The 16,565-nt window shown below is 38.8% G+C and overlaps 1 protein-coding gene and 1 pseudogene across 2 annotated transcripts; one reads left to right on the forward strand and one right to left on the reverse strand.

The window, feature by feature from the left end:
- The first annotated feature begins 32 nt into the window (after window positions 1–32).
- Window positions 33–2,160, forward strand: LOC149020546 (UDP-glycosyltransferase 90A1-like; annotated as a pseudogene).
- A 4,695-nt stretch (window positions 2,161–6,855) lies between these two features.
- Window positions 6,856–9,021, reverse strand: LOC149020547 (homeobox-leucine zipper protein HAT5-like). 2 transcript variants are annotated; one of them, XM_089148721.1, is made up of 4 exons: window positions 8,412–9,021; window positions 8,105–8,238; window positions 7,617–7,856; window positions 6,856–7,527 (listed from the first exon to the last, which is right to left on the reverse strand). In XM_089148721.1, exons 1-4 carry the CDS (start codon window positions 8,491–8,493, stop codon window positions 7,123–7,125), a joined length of 861 nt encoding a protein of 286 aa, XP_089004847.1. In that variant the 5' UTR covers window positions 8,494–9,021; the 3' UTR covers window positions 6,856–7,122. The 2 variants fall into 2 exon arrangements, with proteins under 2 accessions (XP_089004847.1, XP_089004846.1); XM_089148720.1 differs by having other exon boundaries at window positions 8,105–8,241.
- Between the last annotated feature and the right edge of the window lie 7,544 nt (window positions 9,022–16,565).

The raw sequence follows: 16,565 nt of genomic DNA on the forward strand, positions 1-16,565 counted from the left end.
ATCAGTCACGAAACGAAGACTGATCAATCCATCATTCTTGGAGCAAGTCCTCCGCCAAGTTGGCCATTCCGAGACTTGTGTCCTGTGGCACCTGTGTCTACTTCATAACCCTCCGTCGTCCGCGAGTGCTCAAAGGAGACTTCGGTTCTCAAGAATTCAGTCCCTGGACCAATCTCACCAAAGACGATATGGGCTCTCAAGATTCTGGAACTTTTGGTTTGGGGAATTTGGTACTACTTCCAACAGTAGGGTTATCTTGTTCAATAGCTTCTACGAGATGGAGACAGCTTTCGTTTTACTGGAATCGCGAGTACTTGGTCCTCTTTGCTTGGCCGAAAAACCAAAACCAGAAGACAAGCCCATCTGGATGCAATGGCTCGATACAAGATCGAAAGTTTTATATGTAGCACTCGGAACGCAGATGACTGTTTGTGCAGAACAACTGAGAGAGATCGGAGTTGGGTTAGATAGGGTCTGGTATGGGTTTTGAGGGCTAGAATTGGAGGGTGAAGTGAAGGATAGAGGATTGATAGTGAGTGAATGGGTAGACCAGATGGAGATTCTCAGCCACAAGAGCGAGCGTTCATGGATTCCTGAGCCACTGCAGTTGGCACTCAGAGTTGGAAAGTATATGCGCGTCTTTTTCCAGTCTTCGCATGGCGAATGATGGCTGACCGGTTCTTGAACGCTAAGATGGTGGAGGAGCTTGGAATTGGCTTGAGGATACCACATACCAGGAACAGGTGCAGGCGAGGATGTCTTGTCAAAGCAGAGTCTTTGTTTGTTGATGATCATATTAATGGTGGAAGACAAGGGGAAAAAGATTTCTGAGAATGTTATAATGGTGGGAGAAGAAGCTAAAAGGGCCATGACTGAGGGTAAATCATCGTTTTAGACCTGATAATCACTGAGGTTTTGCATATATTTTTTTGCGTTTTCTGGGTAAGCAACTGAGGTTTTGCAGTACGGATAGAAACAGAGGAACCGTTTGATGCTCATGAATGCGGCCAAGTAAAATCTGATGATCAAACAAGCGATTATACCATACAGAGGAAGAATTTACCCCTATCCCGTAACTTTTTATCCAGAAGATGAAAACCAGATCTGAATGTTTTTATCACGAAAGACAGATTGAGATATTTTGTTTGTGACAGAAACTGTTTCGTTTACTTTTTGAACCATGATCTTCAGTGTAAAACTTATGACAAATATATACAATTCAGACATCAAACAATCAGAGAAATGGGAGAAGTTGAAGCAACTGATTCCAATCGGGATCTTAATTCGATTGCTACCTCAGTGGAATGGGTATTTTCCTCGCCCAAAAACGTACTGCTCTTCTTCAAATCAGCGCTGGATCGACAAATCGGACAGATTGGCGTTTTCAATAGCCATGAATCGACGCATTGAGCATGAAAACTGTGTTTGCAAGTGGGTAGTAATCTGCATTTATCACCAGTCTTGAAACTTTCTAAGCAGACTACACAATCAACTGAAGTGTTTCCCTTGTCTCTTACCTCCTGGAATTCAAACAACGGAAGCTTCTGTAGATCATCAATGGACATGCTATTAGCTTGATTACTTTCTCTTCCCGTCATGAAAGAGCTACCGAATCCTCTCCTGGAGACTCTCCCAACAATACAAAAATGAATTAAGATCATAAAAAAGATGCCCACGAACAGTAGTATCAGAGAGATGACTAGTGCCATCGACATTATCTGTATTACGAAACCCACGACTTCATTACTCATAACAGTCTCAATGAGCTCTTGAAACTCCAATTCTCATCTCAGAATTCTGCGTGATCTGCTACTAATTCAATAGCCCAGAAACTTTCGATCTGATTTACCGGTGCTACCTCAGATCATTTTTACTTGTAGCTAGACTGACAGAAGCACCATGGTTGATAGGGGGAAATCCCAGAAAGAAAGAAAAAAGGAATCCAGAAAAGTGAAAGGAGAACTGAACTGGAACTTACACATGGTCCCTTGAGGCTTTAAAATTTAGGGATTGCAAGGAGTTAAGAGAAACGAAGATTCGGTATTCTTACAGGTATAGTAGTTGTGTTTTTCATTAGTAGCTTACCAAGAAATTTTGTTTATGATTTTAGAGAGATATTTAATGCATGATGGGAAGTGGATCGATCAATTTCCTGGAGTGGGTGGGGATAAAGCCACAAAATAATTAGGTGAGGACAAGAATGATGGGAATATTTATTTCTCTTGCTGTCTTTTTCACTCTTAGTTGTGTTAACAATTGATCAGATATCAACATCAACACATCTACCTTGCCATTGATTAATTAATCTTCAGAATTATACCAAAAGAAGAATTTTTTTTCTCCATTGGTATCAAAATACAACAATGATTAAGAGGGAAGGAATGATACCATACGACCTGTTTTTTATGTTCGACAAGGACCTTACCCATAAGGAATACCATGAGAAGCCACCTGGCTGACTATGTACCTCCTATTTCTCTGAACTCGGATGATGTCCTTGGCCATGGTAGTGTTCAACCTGATTTTTATGGTTCGCAAGCCTTTGACTTTAAAGTGGACTCTCTCAAGAATGCATCAAAGCTCTGTCAGATTCCATTGCTGATGTAGAACCATAGTTTGTTTTATCTGTGCGGAGGGAATTTTGGGTAGGGACTCTGCTGGTCGACTATACTGGGGTTTAGCTTCATCAGGTAGATGTCCTTGCTAGGCTGCTGATGAGAATATGGCAGCACAGCAGAGATAAAGAGCAATCAAAATGAATGGAATCCTATTTTTGAGTGGTTTATCTCTTTGGTCTCTTCCATTTGGCAGGGATGTTTATCCACGTTCAAGAGGATCCATTGATTTCAGACCTCATGATTATGAATAAGTGATGGCATTGCTGGATCTACCACATGGGTTTTCTATGAATCTGGTTCAGAAATTCAAAATTTTATTGGGTGGACGAGTGCAGGTATTCCAAGAGAGAGAAATTGGAGGAATCAATTTTAAAGTGGCAGAGGCTGGGTCTATTGTGTAAACACACAACCGAGAAGGAAAAAACCATGTTGGGCATAGATCAAGTGAAGGCAATCTAGCTGTTAAGGCTGTTGAAAAGCATCTGCTCTTTTCTAGAGAAAATAGTGTTGACATTAACACAAACAATGGTAATAATGATAGTGTTATAAATCATCTAAAATGTGTGCACAGTATGGAAACATCATGAAGGCTCTAAAATATGAACGATCCATGTAAGAGTGTACAATGGATAGAGATAAAGTTTCTTCCTCAGAGTAACGAAACATGGTAACTGGAGGTTGGTCCCTGCAGTATAGTCCCTGAGTCTCTTCATTGAGACTATTGGTGGGCAATGTTTCTCAGATTCTAAGGCAGCTAAAGATGAACTTATTTGACATGGATGCTGCCCTCAGAGGAAGCAGTTAGGATGTTGAAGGGGCTACTGACCAAGAGACGTGCCTGGCGTGCATTTGTCAAATCTGCAGAGTCAATATTTGAGGTATTTGATCTTTAGTTTACACCATGTTTCTTTTGATGTATCCTGGTAATCATTGATCTTTAGTTAATTAGCCTTTATCACATCAATAAGAGGTGTGATGCATGCCATTCAATTCTCTCAACCCCCCACCCCCCCAACCCCCAAAACCCTCTCATCTTGCTTTTTTGGATAGATAAGAAAGGGATTCCATTGGTTTACAGTATAAACCACTATTCTGTCTATGCATATAGAACAAAAATAACACCAGCAATCATGATAGCAAAGAAGCTGATGAGATACAGCAGTGCAGAAGCCAATCAATTCTTCAAATTCATTTATTTTTTAATCCAAGTTTGTCCCTGTCTCTGTTCACCATTCCTACCCCGGTTACTTTCAGCCTATCCCTTGCTCCACTTCCTCTATTAATATGACTATACCATATCACTTACTGGAGCATTTGACGGCCTCTATCATGCATTTACAGACCACCTTCAGAAATTTCCCTGCGACCTTCAGCTTCATTATTTCTCATGTGTTCAATTGAAAAATTGCCCTTACGCTTTCTACCCCTAGGTTTATAATTATCCCATGTTGGTTAGGCACTATGTTTTTCTTTCTTTTGGTCATCATCAACCCAGTCAAAAGGACTGCGGGCCTGGGGGGGTGAAAGGTGTGGAGGGATGGAGGCTAGAAACCTGAGACTTTTTTGCCACCACTGTGCCAGAAGCACATGCACATTTGGGTGGTCTGAGTGTACATCCCCTTTCCCCTCTCATTTCTAACATAAATACATTAGAGTGTGTGTGTGTTGGGGGGGGGGGGGGGGGTTCGACCTTTTATGGTTTAGGAATTCTTTTTAACTATTGTTGTTGGCTTCAAGTATGGGATATTTTCTTATCTATGAATTAAGTTTTTTAGTAAAAACATTTATTTCAAAAAATATTTGACATTAGTGCTGTAACTTGGTGTGAACCAATTAAACCATAATAAGACAGTAGCTACATAGGCTCCTACGAATCAGCCCGGACATATTGACACTATGACAACTATGGTCCTGATCCTTGCTTGAGTCACTGGCTGTTCTCATTGATTTTAATTTTTTAGGTTTTAAATTTCCCCATAAATATTTGAGGTACCTGAAAAATTCACTCTCTGTCTTTTCCATTTTCATTCAATTCCATGTGACTTTTGTGGATAAGCATTCTTTTTCCCTCTTTCAGGTGGTTCGAGCAACAGTCATATTTGAGGACATGACCAAGACAGAGTATTTGAAGAATGACCAGGTGGTATTGATTATCACTATCAGCCACAGCCAAGTCCTCTACTATCTCCTCCCTCACCCTCCACATTTACACACTGGATGCTGCCATTGTATACCAGAAGGTTCTATTATGCAAGAAAAGGAAAGATGTAGAGGATTAATGAAAAAATCACGCATCACTAACTTTGGGAATTCTCAGGTTGAAACGACTGTCAGTAGCAGTGAGGTGAAAGCCAGGACCACCCTTGTAAATTGTAAACTGGTCCTCGTACCTCAGTGTTGGCATGTGCTGCGTGAAGTTGATATTGAAGAAAGGGGGGGGGGGGAGATGGAAGTTGAGGAACACTAGTAATGCGGTTATGCTGCCACCTCTTTATTGTATATAGGTCATTCTGACTTGCTAACATGGATGTGAGATTTAGAGGGAAAGCCTGTTAAATTATATGGAGAGAAGAGAGTAGGAGGGGAAATAATTTTATGAGAGAAGGCTTCAGATGTGAAAATGGAAGTTGAGGGACACTAGTCATGCTGCTATGCCGTCACCTCTGTTTGTATATATAGATCGTTTTGACTTGCTAACATGGAGGTGTGATATAAAGAGAAAGGTGATTAAGTTATATGGAGAGTGGCAAGGGAAAGAATTGTATGAGAAAGGTTTCAGATGTCAAACTAGCTCCTACGATGGCTCTGGAATTATTCACTTCAGAAGGGGAGGAATACAAATGAAATGGCCACTTCATCAGAAAAGCAAGATCTGCATCCACATACAGAAGTATCAATGTGAAAAGATAAAAAAGAGCAGGTGTAGTTGAATATATTTTAATGTCTTTTGCCTTCACTTATTGCTCTCATTTGTACTCACAGTTTCTCTTTCTGTGTCTTTGCTAACATTTCTTCCATCCATGGCTGAGAATGGAGGGTTGGTGGAGGCAGTTTTTAGTGGTAAGTGAAACCCAGGTCCTTTTCTATAGGTATGCAGTTGGCCGTGTGTGTTTTTTGAGTGCAAGAATTTGTGTTGTGGTGTTGTACCTCGTTGTGCTATGCAGAGCGCCGCGTGTTGTTGTGGTTTATAGAGAAGAGGAAGAGAGAAGGGGGGGGGGGGAATTGGTTTGTTTTGGGGTTATATATCATCATTGTTCCCCATACAGAATAGCTCAGATTTTTCAGGTAAGCAGTTGTAACACAATCATTGTTACAGTGTAGGATGCTCTTCCCCTAGAAACTAGTCAAGTAGAATTTTCCAGAAATATCATCTTGTACTCTTGAGTGCATGCAGGCAGGGATATCTCTGCCAAGCCTGATTATAGAATGCTCTTCTTATCATGGTCTTAATGATTGTCGTATACTGATTGGAAAGTCTAGACTGCCTACATTGCTTCAGAGGTATGAGAGGAAGCTTTTATGTTGTTGGACCGAAAAAAGATTGGTCTTCGATGATTTATTACTTCTGGATTGGTTTCAACACTGGCTGTGTCTGGCTCTACTTAAGTATGGTAATTTATTTAGAGGTCAATCACAGGACTAGGCCTAAGAATTATGGGGAGGAGAGGACCTTAGCCAGCATTCCTCATTACTATGTCGGCATTCCTGTACAATTCTATTAAGGCAGTTGATACCTAACCTAGGGAAGTTTCGGGTCTCCTTCACCTTCATTTTGTTTCTGTTGGGTTGATAACATGGTGAACTAAAATTCATGCTGTTTCTTAATATTTCTCTCATATTCCATGCTCTCTTAAGAGACATGAAACAGGCAGAACACTATATCTGAAATTCTGAATAGAAGAGGGAGAACCAGTGATTTTTAGCTGTGGTGTGATGGGGCCAAATGATGATGCATCACCTCTTCTGTTGGCCAAATGAAGATCCATCAATTCTTCCGCATTCGAAGGAAGATACATCACTTCTTTGTGAAGCCAAAGGCAGAGATGTATGATATGCCACTTCTCTTTTCCATCTTCCTAGGTAAGCCATGTTGTATATTTTTGGTGGCATCATTCCTCCCAAATTCACCTAAACCCAGTAGCAGATCTGATTATGGATTCTGACCAATTCAGATTCTATTGATGGTGTAGCTCAAAATTATATGACAATGTTTTGTGGGTTAAGGTGCTGAGCTCAAAATTAGCCAAGTACAGATAAGAACATTATTTCTAGAAAGTATTTATTGTAGTTCACTTGAAGGATCTGTGATACAAAAACATAGACAAGCAAACAACCCCCAACTACACTTCAAGTTCTAACTTACTATAAAAGGTAACATTCACTTCTCCTATTCCCTTTAACCTGTTCCCTGTTTTTATACAGGAGATCAGATGAGATTTTTACAGAAGAACAGTATATAGCAGAACGTGAATTGCAGAACAAGAGGAAAAAGATTTTAACTTTTTTAAGACCAGACCCACCAGCCCAAGGACTCGGAAACCTCTTGGGGTTGTTGGTCGACGGTGGTAAAGACGCCGGTGAAGTAGGTTCCGCAATTGTCGCTGCCGGCCTCTTCTTCCGTTTTAACCCCATTCACGGCTTCACAACCGGCGATGCAGTTATTATGATATACATCATCGGGAAAGTAGGAGTCGCCGCTATCCACAAGCTGTAAACCACCCTCTTCGACGTCCACCACGGCGCTTCCTCCGCTACCTGAGCTCAGCCGGTCCTCTACCTTCACACTTACCTTAGCCACTCCTTCCTCGGCCAAACCAACTCCATGCGGTTCGACCATCTGGTTCACCGGTCCAACCGCCTCTCCTCCAGTCCCCTCTTTGCCTAGGAGCTTCTCAGTCAAACAGACCACCTGGATAATTCAAACAATTTTCATTAGCTCTTCAAGGGTAATTAAAGATGATTCGCAGAGATAAGAACTGGGTTTGAGAAAGGACATACCTCGGCTTTGAGTTTCTCCTTCTCCTTGAGGATGGCATCGTAGTTGCAGAGGAGGGAATCGTAAGAGGACTTGAGGACATCATAATCTCTCTCAAGCTGCTTAGTCTTCCAACGAGCCCTTCTATTCTGAAACCAGACTGCAACCTGCCTCGGTTGAAGGCCTAGTTTCTTGGCAAGCTGGGTCTTCCTTTCAGGCTCCAGTTTGTTCTCCGCCTCAAAGCTCTTCTCCAGAAGGAGAACCTGTTCATTCGCAAATGGACAAACGAATTGAATGAAGAAAGAATAAAGATTTAAATTTTTAGTTTAACTCAAAATTTCCAGAAAACTATACTAGAGTACAACCAATATGATTAAACTATTGGAATTCTTTCGAGGAGATATGATAAAGAAAGAATTGATGCTCTCACTGAAGTTTGAAATTAATTTTTTTATGAATATTCCAAATATATCTTGAGAAGAATTCATTTTTCTTTTAATGTCTGCTTTACCTGCTCAGGAGTGAGGCGCCGTTTCTTTTCCGGCATCTGTTCATCGTAGTACTCTTCTTCCATCAGTTCTTCCGGCGAGCTGAAAAAGGGGCGCCGCTTCGTGGTTTCCTCCATGTTCAGCAGGGATCTCGGTCCTGCTGTGATCATATGATACACACGATATTAACACTTACCATGTTTAAAAAAAACCACCATGTATCAGACGATCAGCTACAAAGAGTGAAAAAATTGAACAGAGCAAAAATCCGTTTAAAGAGAAGAACTGAGAAAACTTTCAGTAATTGGGTTTCAAGTTTCGAACTTCAACCTCTAAAGATGGAATCTGGGTTCCCAAGGAGCAACATATTCCCATGGCAGGAGGCATCGAAGAAGAGACGACTGGAATCCATATCCGTCGTATCGTCGCTTTAGTGACTCTCAGAGTCAGATCGTATCGTAAAATTTCTCTTCCCCTCCCGTTAGACCAGGTGGAAAACAGAAAACAAGCTGTAGAGAACGGATCTACAAACCCACCAAGCTACTCAAACATCGCACTATCGATGATGTTTGCTTCAACAGTAGAAATCTTGGCTTTGGTTGTAGCAGGGTTCGGTCTTAGAAAATCATAATCTTGTGACGAAAGAAACTAGTACTCCACAGCAACCTCGTCGGAGTTTCTAATGGACAAATACAAAATCCCATCACTCGCCCAATCTTCCCCAGCTCTGCCGATTTTCACTGCCCTCAGCCAGAGACGAACAAAAACAGATTGACCAGAAAGAGATGAGTGTCACGCAGTTTGATTGAATCAAAGAGATTCTAGATAAGATCTCAAAAACTGTAGACAGCTTTTCGCCGGCGTCGACAAAGACGGTCGGAGCTCAGGCGGAATTGCGTCAGCTTTCTTTCTTGCACTGTCTGGCCAACTCACTAAGATGCTTGTTGCAGCTAAAGTTGAGGGACGTAAGAAGGCCGCCTTTTATAGAACGAAAATACCCGATTGACCTTAATACCCTTTGCTTTTATCAGTGGTTCCGCTTTTTTTCCAGGGACTCTTCGGTCACAATAAATTCCTTGTCATTGAACTTTTCTCTTTTATCAACAAAAGTGAAAAAAGGAAATTGTGGTTCGCACTTCGCAGCCGTTGGATAATGGAGAGAGAGAGCTATCTGCAATGCTGAGGGGCCCATGGGCCCATGCTCTCCAGTCCATTGTTCATATTTTCGGATTGGGTTGGTATTGGCTGGGGCCCATCATAAGATTATCCGAACTGATTATATCAGAATTGAATGGAACAGTATCAGTATCGGCCGATCTGATCCGATACTTTGATATGTTTAAAGGATTCCTAAAACTTCTTGATTGCAAAATGATAACCGTAGGCTAAGAGTGATGGTTGGCATTGCTTGTTTTGTCCTGTTTTGATGCATTCAGTTTTACTTGTTTTGGTATTTCATTATTTATTATTTGAGTTAATCTCTGATCCAATCAAATATGACTGTTGATTTTAATCAAATCCAATTCTTTTCAAAAGAACAAATAGTCAGAGATGCCGACCTCATGATTGACAAACCACCTCCGAAGTACAAGTCAGTTTGAATAGATCATCCACAAATTAGGACTTGAGGTTCAATCTTATCTATTTTCCTTAAAAAAAATCAAAATTTTAATTTTAACTTATTTTTCTGATGGAATTTTCTCATCCAACCACTCAAGTAAAGGCTATTTGCTGTGTTTAGAAAAGGCTTGAGTGACAATCCAGTTCTCCACGAAAAGGAATCCTCTAATATTAAATATTAACTATTCCGAAAATGCTATTATTCTCTAGATGACATCAGCTATATTTTGCTGCTTTCAGTGTGTGAATATTCTTGCATTTTCTTGGATAAGGGTTGAGACTTGAGACTAAGGTAGAAAATGACTCTCTATCTCTCATTCTTCCGAAGATCCAAAAGAAAAATACTCTTTTTACCTTAAATCTTCCAGATGAATAAAGTGGAAAAACTATCATGGAATCTCCTTCTTTTTTTTTCTTTTCTTTAGAGTTTATTCTTCCGTGTGGTCGACGCGTTTCATATCTTAAATTTGAATAGAGATAAGACACGAATCAACTTACTCCTTTTTATCAAAATTGTAATTCATTATGTTTGATTTTATTAAAAGAGAAAAAAAATAATTTCTAGTTATATTTAATGATGTATAATAAAACTTTCTCAAACTCATATAGTGTCGCATGTAAAAATATATTGATTCTCCTTGAATGATCTCATGTTGCAGGTGAAGGATTGTTTTAAATAACATAAATAATACAAACTTAAATTTGAGATCAACAATTAAATATTGATGTAAATCATACTAATTGTATTGAAAAATTGATTATATTGAATCAAATACAAATGAAAAATAATGAGTGGAACGTATGAAATGTGCATTTTTTTTTTTTGGAGAATTGGCAACATCATTTGATATTTCTCTAGTTAGGGTTGACATTTATATTTTGTATACTTTTATATTTCTTTTTAATTTATGAACACAGATAGATGTCTTTAAGTCAAGTGAGTAGAATGAAAATAGACTGACATGCTTGTCTCCCTGAACCCTACCCCCCGCGCCCCCTAAGCTCTTAGTTTATGAATACTCTCTCTTTGGTATTTCTCTTAATGTGTATATGTATGATTATTACTAATTAGTCAATTCATTCCCCACAAATTAATGCATTAGTGCATCAAATATGATTAGTTACTAATTAATCAATTCATTCCCCCCACAATTAATGCATTAGTGCATCAAGCCTTTACATGAACAAAATCTATCCAGTCATTCTCTAGGTGTTAGCCAGTTGTTAACCAATGAATGAGAGATTATTAATGAAGAAATATATATATAATTTATTTATCATGATCTGAAGTTAAAAGTAAAATTCCATTCCAAGAGGAAAATGGGTCTCCATTGTTCGCAACAGAGGATATTAAAACACTGAGAATCATTTAAAAAGGTTAGAAGATGGGGATGTCACCTATTATTCTGTAGAAAGAGAGTACCTATCTCATCTCTATCTCCTATTATATTATCTCCCACTCAATTCATGGAATCTAGGAAACAACCACTTACCTTTAGGGTTCCTTTTATCTTCTTTTCTTTGTTCCCCATTTGTTTATAATAATACTCTTATAGATTATTATTATTTTTTTAAAATACCATATGTTTCTAGAAACTTACTTTAATATACTCTTTTCAAGAATAATTACTATTGTGCCCCCTATAATATAACTAAATTACAACTTTATCTCGTATATTTTTTGAAATTACTTACTGAACCTTGCACTATTTGTTAATTGATGGCATGACATTTTTTTTATTTTTTTAAAATACCCAAAATAACTCTGAGTGTTGATTAGTCTTTAATTAAATTATTTCTCTGGCTTGGATAAAAAGTAGGTAAAAATTTACCTTTCCCCCCAAATTGAAATCAGTACTAAAATTAATAGTTCGTCATTACTAAAAGTGAAAGTTCGTCTTGACTCAATAATGAGGCAAAGTCGTAACTTTACATATATCTCAATTTAATGAAGAGTACAATGTACCTTCTGCATTAACACTTGAATTTGAAGGAGGATAAAATCGTCATTATATGCCAAACCCTAATAGCTATTTATCACCATATGAAGTGAGGGGGGTACAATAATAATTTCATAAAACATAGAATGGGTATTGTAATTTCATCATAAACAAGGGAACCTCATTAATTATCCCTTTTTCTTAATATCACTTGTCTTCTTCTTTTCTTTGTGGCTTAGAGTGTCATTATAAATCAATCAAAGTCTACTTAAAGATAATATATTCAAGGAGGAAAAAGAAAAAGCAGGAAAGAAAAGATTTGGTGGAGTTGGAACCTTTCTAAGAAAGGTGATTTTGAATGTAAGAGGTGGGCATGGGCAGAGGGATAGAAATAGATAGAACTATAGGGTAGCTGCTTTTGGTATTTCTCTTTTGCCTTCACTAGGAAGTTAACATGCATGGCTACTGGGTGGTGGTGGTGGTAGTATCTTCTGACCATTGATGCATTTGGAATATTTATAGTTTCATTTGATGGTCATCAGATATTTAACTTTAGGAGAAAGATGATGATGTTGTGTGTTTGTGTGTGTTTTAAGTCTTGATGTTGTGAAGGGATAAGTGCTAATATGGAGGATATAATAATATATATCACTATCTCCTGAATCTTCAAAAAAATGCTTTATGAAATTAATAGCAGATACGTTTTTGAGTTTGTGGGTATGTCTATGAGTGTGCATGAAGAATGTTAGGTATGATGATGAAGTTTGAAGGTGATGATAAAGCAGAACCACAAGGTCCTAGTGCTTCTGCACTTTTCTTTCTTTATATAAATGCCACGAATACGAATACTGTGACCCTGTCAAACTTAAATCCCCCCATATAGTTCTTTGTTTTCTACTTAACCATAAAGCCTTATATATTTACTAATATAAATTTGTTACAAAGATTTTTTTTTTTTTCTATATACAAACCGAGTGGGGCACTATGGGTAAGTGAATGCACCTGGACAGAGAAGTGATCAGATCCAATATGTCATTGTGTTTGATGTGAGGTAAGTTTTCAGAGGTGGGTTTCTTTCTTCAAGCGTGTGCTGAAGGGGACGTAAAAGAAACACACGTCGAGGTAAGAAATCCAGACTCATTAGAAATGAATCACCCTCTTAAATATGCGATAGAGAACAAAAAAAAATCTTCTATTGAAATTCTGGGTTTCTCACATCTGCAGTAGGAGAAAATCTTCTATCCTGCTTCAATCATGAAATCATTTCATCAAATAAGAACTGAAGATTCCTTTTGTAAGTCCTGCATGCATGAACCATGTGTATTGGTTGAGGAAAGGTTGGCTTCATGAGGCAGGAACAAAGGACAGTCTGTGACTGACATATCCACATTTAAAGAAGCAAGTTCAGATTACTTTGTGAGGCTCAGGTCCACATGATCTGTTGAACTCTTTGGATTGATCAAGTCAACACCAAAACACATACACATACACATATGTATTATAGACAAGAAGAGAGGTTCACACATACAGTAGACAGGGAGAGATGTTCTATTAATGGGGATTGTGTGCAGATGAGAGGAGAAAGACAGCACAGCCACCACCTTCTTCCAGCTATCCTGGGTCCACTTGTCACATACTGGAAGGATCTGGCATGTGAGGGTGGGTCCCCTGAAAACACAAAGTACTTTGTCATGTCAGGATTCCAGGAATCAAGATACTCTTTCCTGACACAACTGAAGCCCACACCAACCTTCAATAGTTCATCCAGGCACTTACTTACCCTACAAAGCAACTTATAAGAGTACAGCTTCACATGTGTTATGGTCAACTGTTGTCTCTGTGCCCCACCTGCATTTAGCAAATTAAAAGATCCTAGATCAGAGACTTATTTTCTTTTATTATTATGAAGAGAATCTCATAACTCAGTGGTTCTGCTAAGTAAACACTCAAAATCTATTGTGGTAAGAGAATCTCTTGATAAATATTAGAAGCACAAGGAATAGTGTCAAGTGTGGATGTGTGATGTCTTCCTGTATCTTTTATAAAATATTAGAAGCACTTATATTTCTAAATTCAGGAAGTCCAGAACCAAAAATGGAATGAAGAGTACTCAAGTATAACATTTATTTTTCTCTAGGTAAAATTCAACTATGATTACACAAGTTACCTTTTGAAAGTTCTTTTTCTTCACTGGAAGATGAGTAAAAGCTCATGAGAGCTTGAAATCCTAGTATCAGATTTCTCCCATCCCTGCTGCTCTCTTCATCTGGTATGATTGGTTATCTCAATATTCACTATTTCACTTATCCTGGAAGGGAGTAAACGTGGGATCTATTTAACATGTTCCAGATTGGGTAAATGAATTCATAAACTAAAACGAACCTGAGACTTAAACCTATGGGCTGCTGTTTTCTGGGCTCCTGAGATAGGCTTTGGTCGACCCATGTCTGTTAAAACCTGCAAAATGACAAGACGCATATAATGATACGATTCCCGTCCCTCCCCATTTTTAATTAAACGCCAAAACAATGGGATCCCAAAGAACCATAGACCAAGAGATTGGAGCTTTCCCTAATTTTTACTGCTAAATTTTCAAGAAAATTACATGATATCCGATACTCAACATTCTACTTACTGGGTACTCATTATGATTGGATTTATGTACTTCACTTTCTTTTTTTTTTAATACATAAACAGGTTTCAGAAACAACACCTTGACCAGAAAAACTCGGTAAACCCGCTTGTAGGATCCTCTCTAATTCCAAGGGCAGATAAAGACTCGATCAATAAGGGCATTTTCGACATCTAATCAGCTGCAATATTGACATCCTTACGAATGTGAATAACCGACACCTACATCAAGGATCTCAGTAGGGTTTTAATTTCAAAAACTAACTTAGCAGGCCAACCGATCAACACCTAACCAGTTGAGAGGCAAGACATCACCTCTAAGGAATCCATTTCCACTACCATAGGACCAGCCTCCTTTGCTATAGAAAACAGCAACCCTTCCTTTCGTTTAGTGCTAAAAGTTCAGCTTCAAGAACTGAACATTTGGAAATACCTCAACTAAAGGTCACCAGCATAGCAGTATTTTATGCAATTGTATGTGGCAGCTGAAAGTAGAAAATTACCTTGAGACATTTTCAACACAAAAATCTGATTCTACTGTGAATTTATTATATTTAGAGTTTTTTACAGGTTGTACACCATAATGGGGGGAAATTCTAAGTACCTCACTTTATGGCTTAAATTACAGATTGCACACTTGTAAAATTACAAGTTGCACACTGATAGACTTTCATCTAAGATTCTATTTACTATTTAGTCACATGAAAAATGACCATATTGCCCTCAATGGATAAAATGACATAACTACCCACATTTAATACCCTCCCATACCCAACCCTTGAGTGGGTGAAGAGACCATCTTCTACCTATACATCACCAGAAACCGCCACCACCTTCCCTGCCAAAAATCACCCCCTTTTGTCTCTCGCTCTAGTGAAACTCGATCAGGGTTCTTCTCCTTTTAACTTTTGACTTTTTTCCTCAGGCTGAAACAGGGGTTGCAACGATGGCTGTTAATAATTTCAGCCATTATCCAGCGTTTAAATTAAATCTGAAAACAGGTGTGTGCGATGCTCTTGCATCAGTTTTAGATTTTGATCTGTGAGTGAAGGTAGATTTCCCTTCGGCATCACCCATTACTGATCTACACAAGTTTTATTTCCAAGCTTTGACAGGGTCCACCAATTTAGGAAGGTAACCCATTGCTCTGTTAGCTGATCTGAGGGAAATGGTTTTGAAGTCATCAGCTCTCAGCTTCCAACCTCAGAGATGCTTTATAACGAGGGGGCCATGTTCTTAATCTTGGTTGGTGTCTCTCGTGTTTTGCCACCTGAAATGAATCCATGACAAGATTCTTAGATAAGCACTACTCAATTGAAATGGCTAGTTTCACCTGTTAATCCCTTCCACCTTCACATCCATTAATAATAACAGTTGATCTGAAAAGGTGAAATCCTTTAATTAAGCTTTTGTTTCTTGCAAGTGTGTGGAAGAGACCACACAGAACAATCGAATGAAAAACCCACTGTAAATTAATGGAAATTTCAGGGATAAAAGAAGAAGAAGAAGAAGAAGAGAGAGAGCTCACCTGAAGCTGACTTGGGACGTCTAATTGGGGCTTATTGATTCAGACCCAGTTTTAGTTTCATCTGGAGAAGAACCCTGCTGCTTTTGCCTGGCCCTGAATTGCTTATCAATTTATTTGGTAGCCTGAGTTTCCCCTGGTGAAGAACCTGTTGCTTAGGCTTTGTTCTGAGTTGCTTATCAGTATCATGTTCCTTCTTCATCTTGGCATACTTCTTCGCCCATAACCCTTTCATAGCCTCGGAAGAAAAGCCAGTCAAGAGAAGGAATATTAAAAAACAAAAAAAAGAAAATTACAGATTGCACGCTTTAATAGGGCTTAAAACTCTAGATTGCACGCTTTAATACCCTAAATTACAGATTGCACACTCCCAAAATTACAAGTTGCATACTCCTAAGATTCAATCCAAGATTCCGTTAACTCATATATGTGAAATGTCCATATTACCCTCATTAAAGTCAAATAATATAATACCATTTTTAAACCCTCTCACCCAACCCTTTATGTGGGTGAAGAGATTTTCTGTCCCTTCACCCATCTTCTACCTACACCTCGCCGGAAACTGCCAACCTTCTCCGGAAACCACCACCCTGCTGGAAAATCTCTCCACTCACTGTCCCCTGCCAAAAAATCTTTCTCCTGTCGAAAAATCTCTCTTTGGATTTCTTTCGGAGCTCCAATTGAAGTTTGAAGGTCCGGTGGAAGCAAACAACTTTGTGGAGGGAATTTCCCCTATTTGCCAACAGATCTACAGAGCAAAACAGAGAC

The sequence above is a fragment of the Hakea prostrata genome, chromosome 3 (genome assembly GCF_041222555.1).
Source record: "Hakea prostrata isolate BN-2017 chromosome 3, UWA_Hpros_2, whole genome shotgun sequence".
Taxonomy (NCBI): domain Eukaryota; kingdom Viridiplantae; phylum Streptophyta; class Magnoliopsida; order Proteales; family Proteaceae; genus Hakea; species Hakea prostrata.

Coding starts and splice junctions, on each gene's coding strand:
- LOC149020547 (XM_089148720.1), bottom strand. CDS start 8,493: ATGGATTCCAGTCGTCTCTTCTTCGATGCCTCCTGCCATGGGAATATG. Junction 8,242..8,411: donor CCCAGATTCCATCTTTAGAG/GTTGAAGTTCGA, acceptor ATATGATCACAG/CAGGACCGAGATCCCTGCTG. Junction 7,857..8,104: donor GGCGCCTCACTCCTGAGCAG/GTAAAGCAGACA, acceptor GCGAATGAACAG/GTTCTCCTTCTGGAGAAGAG.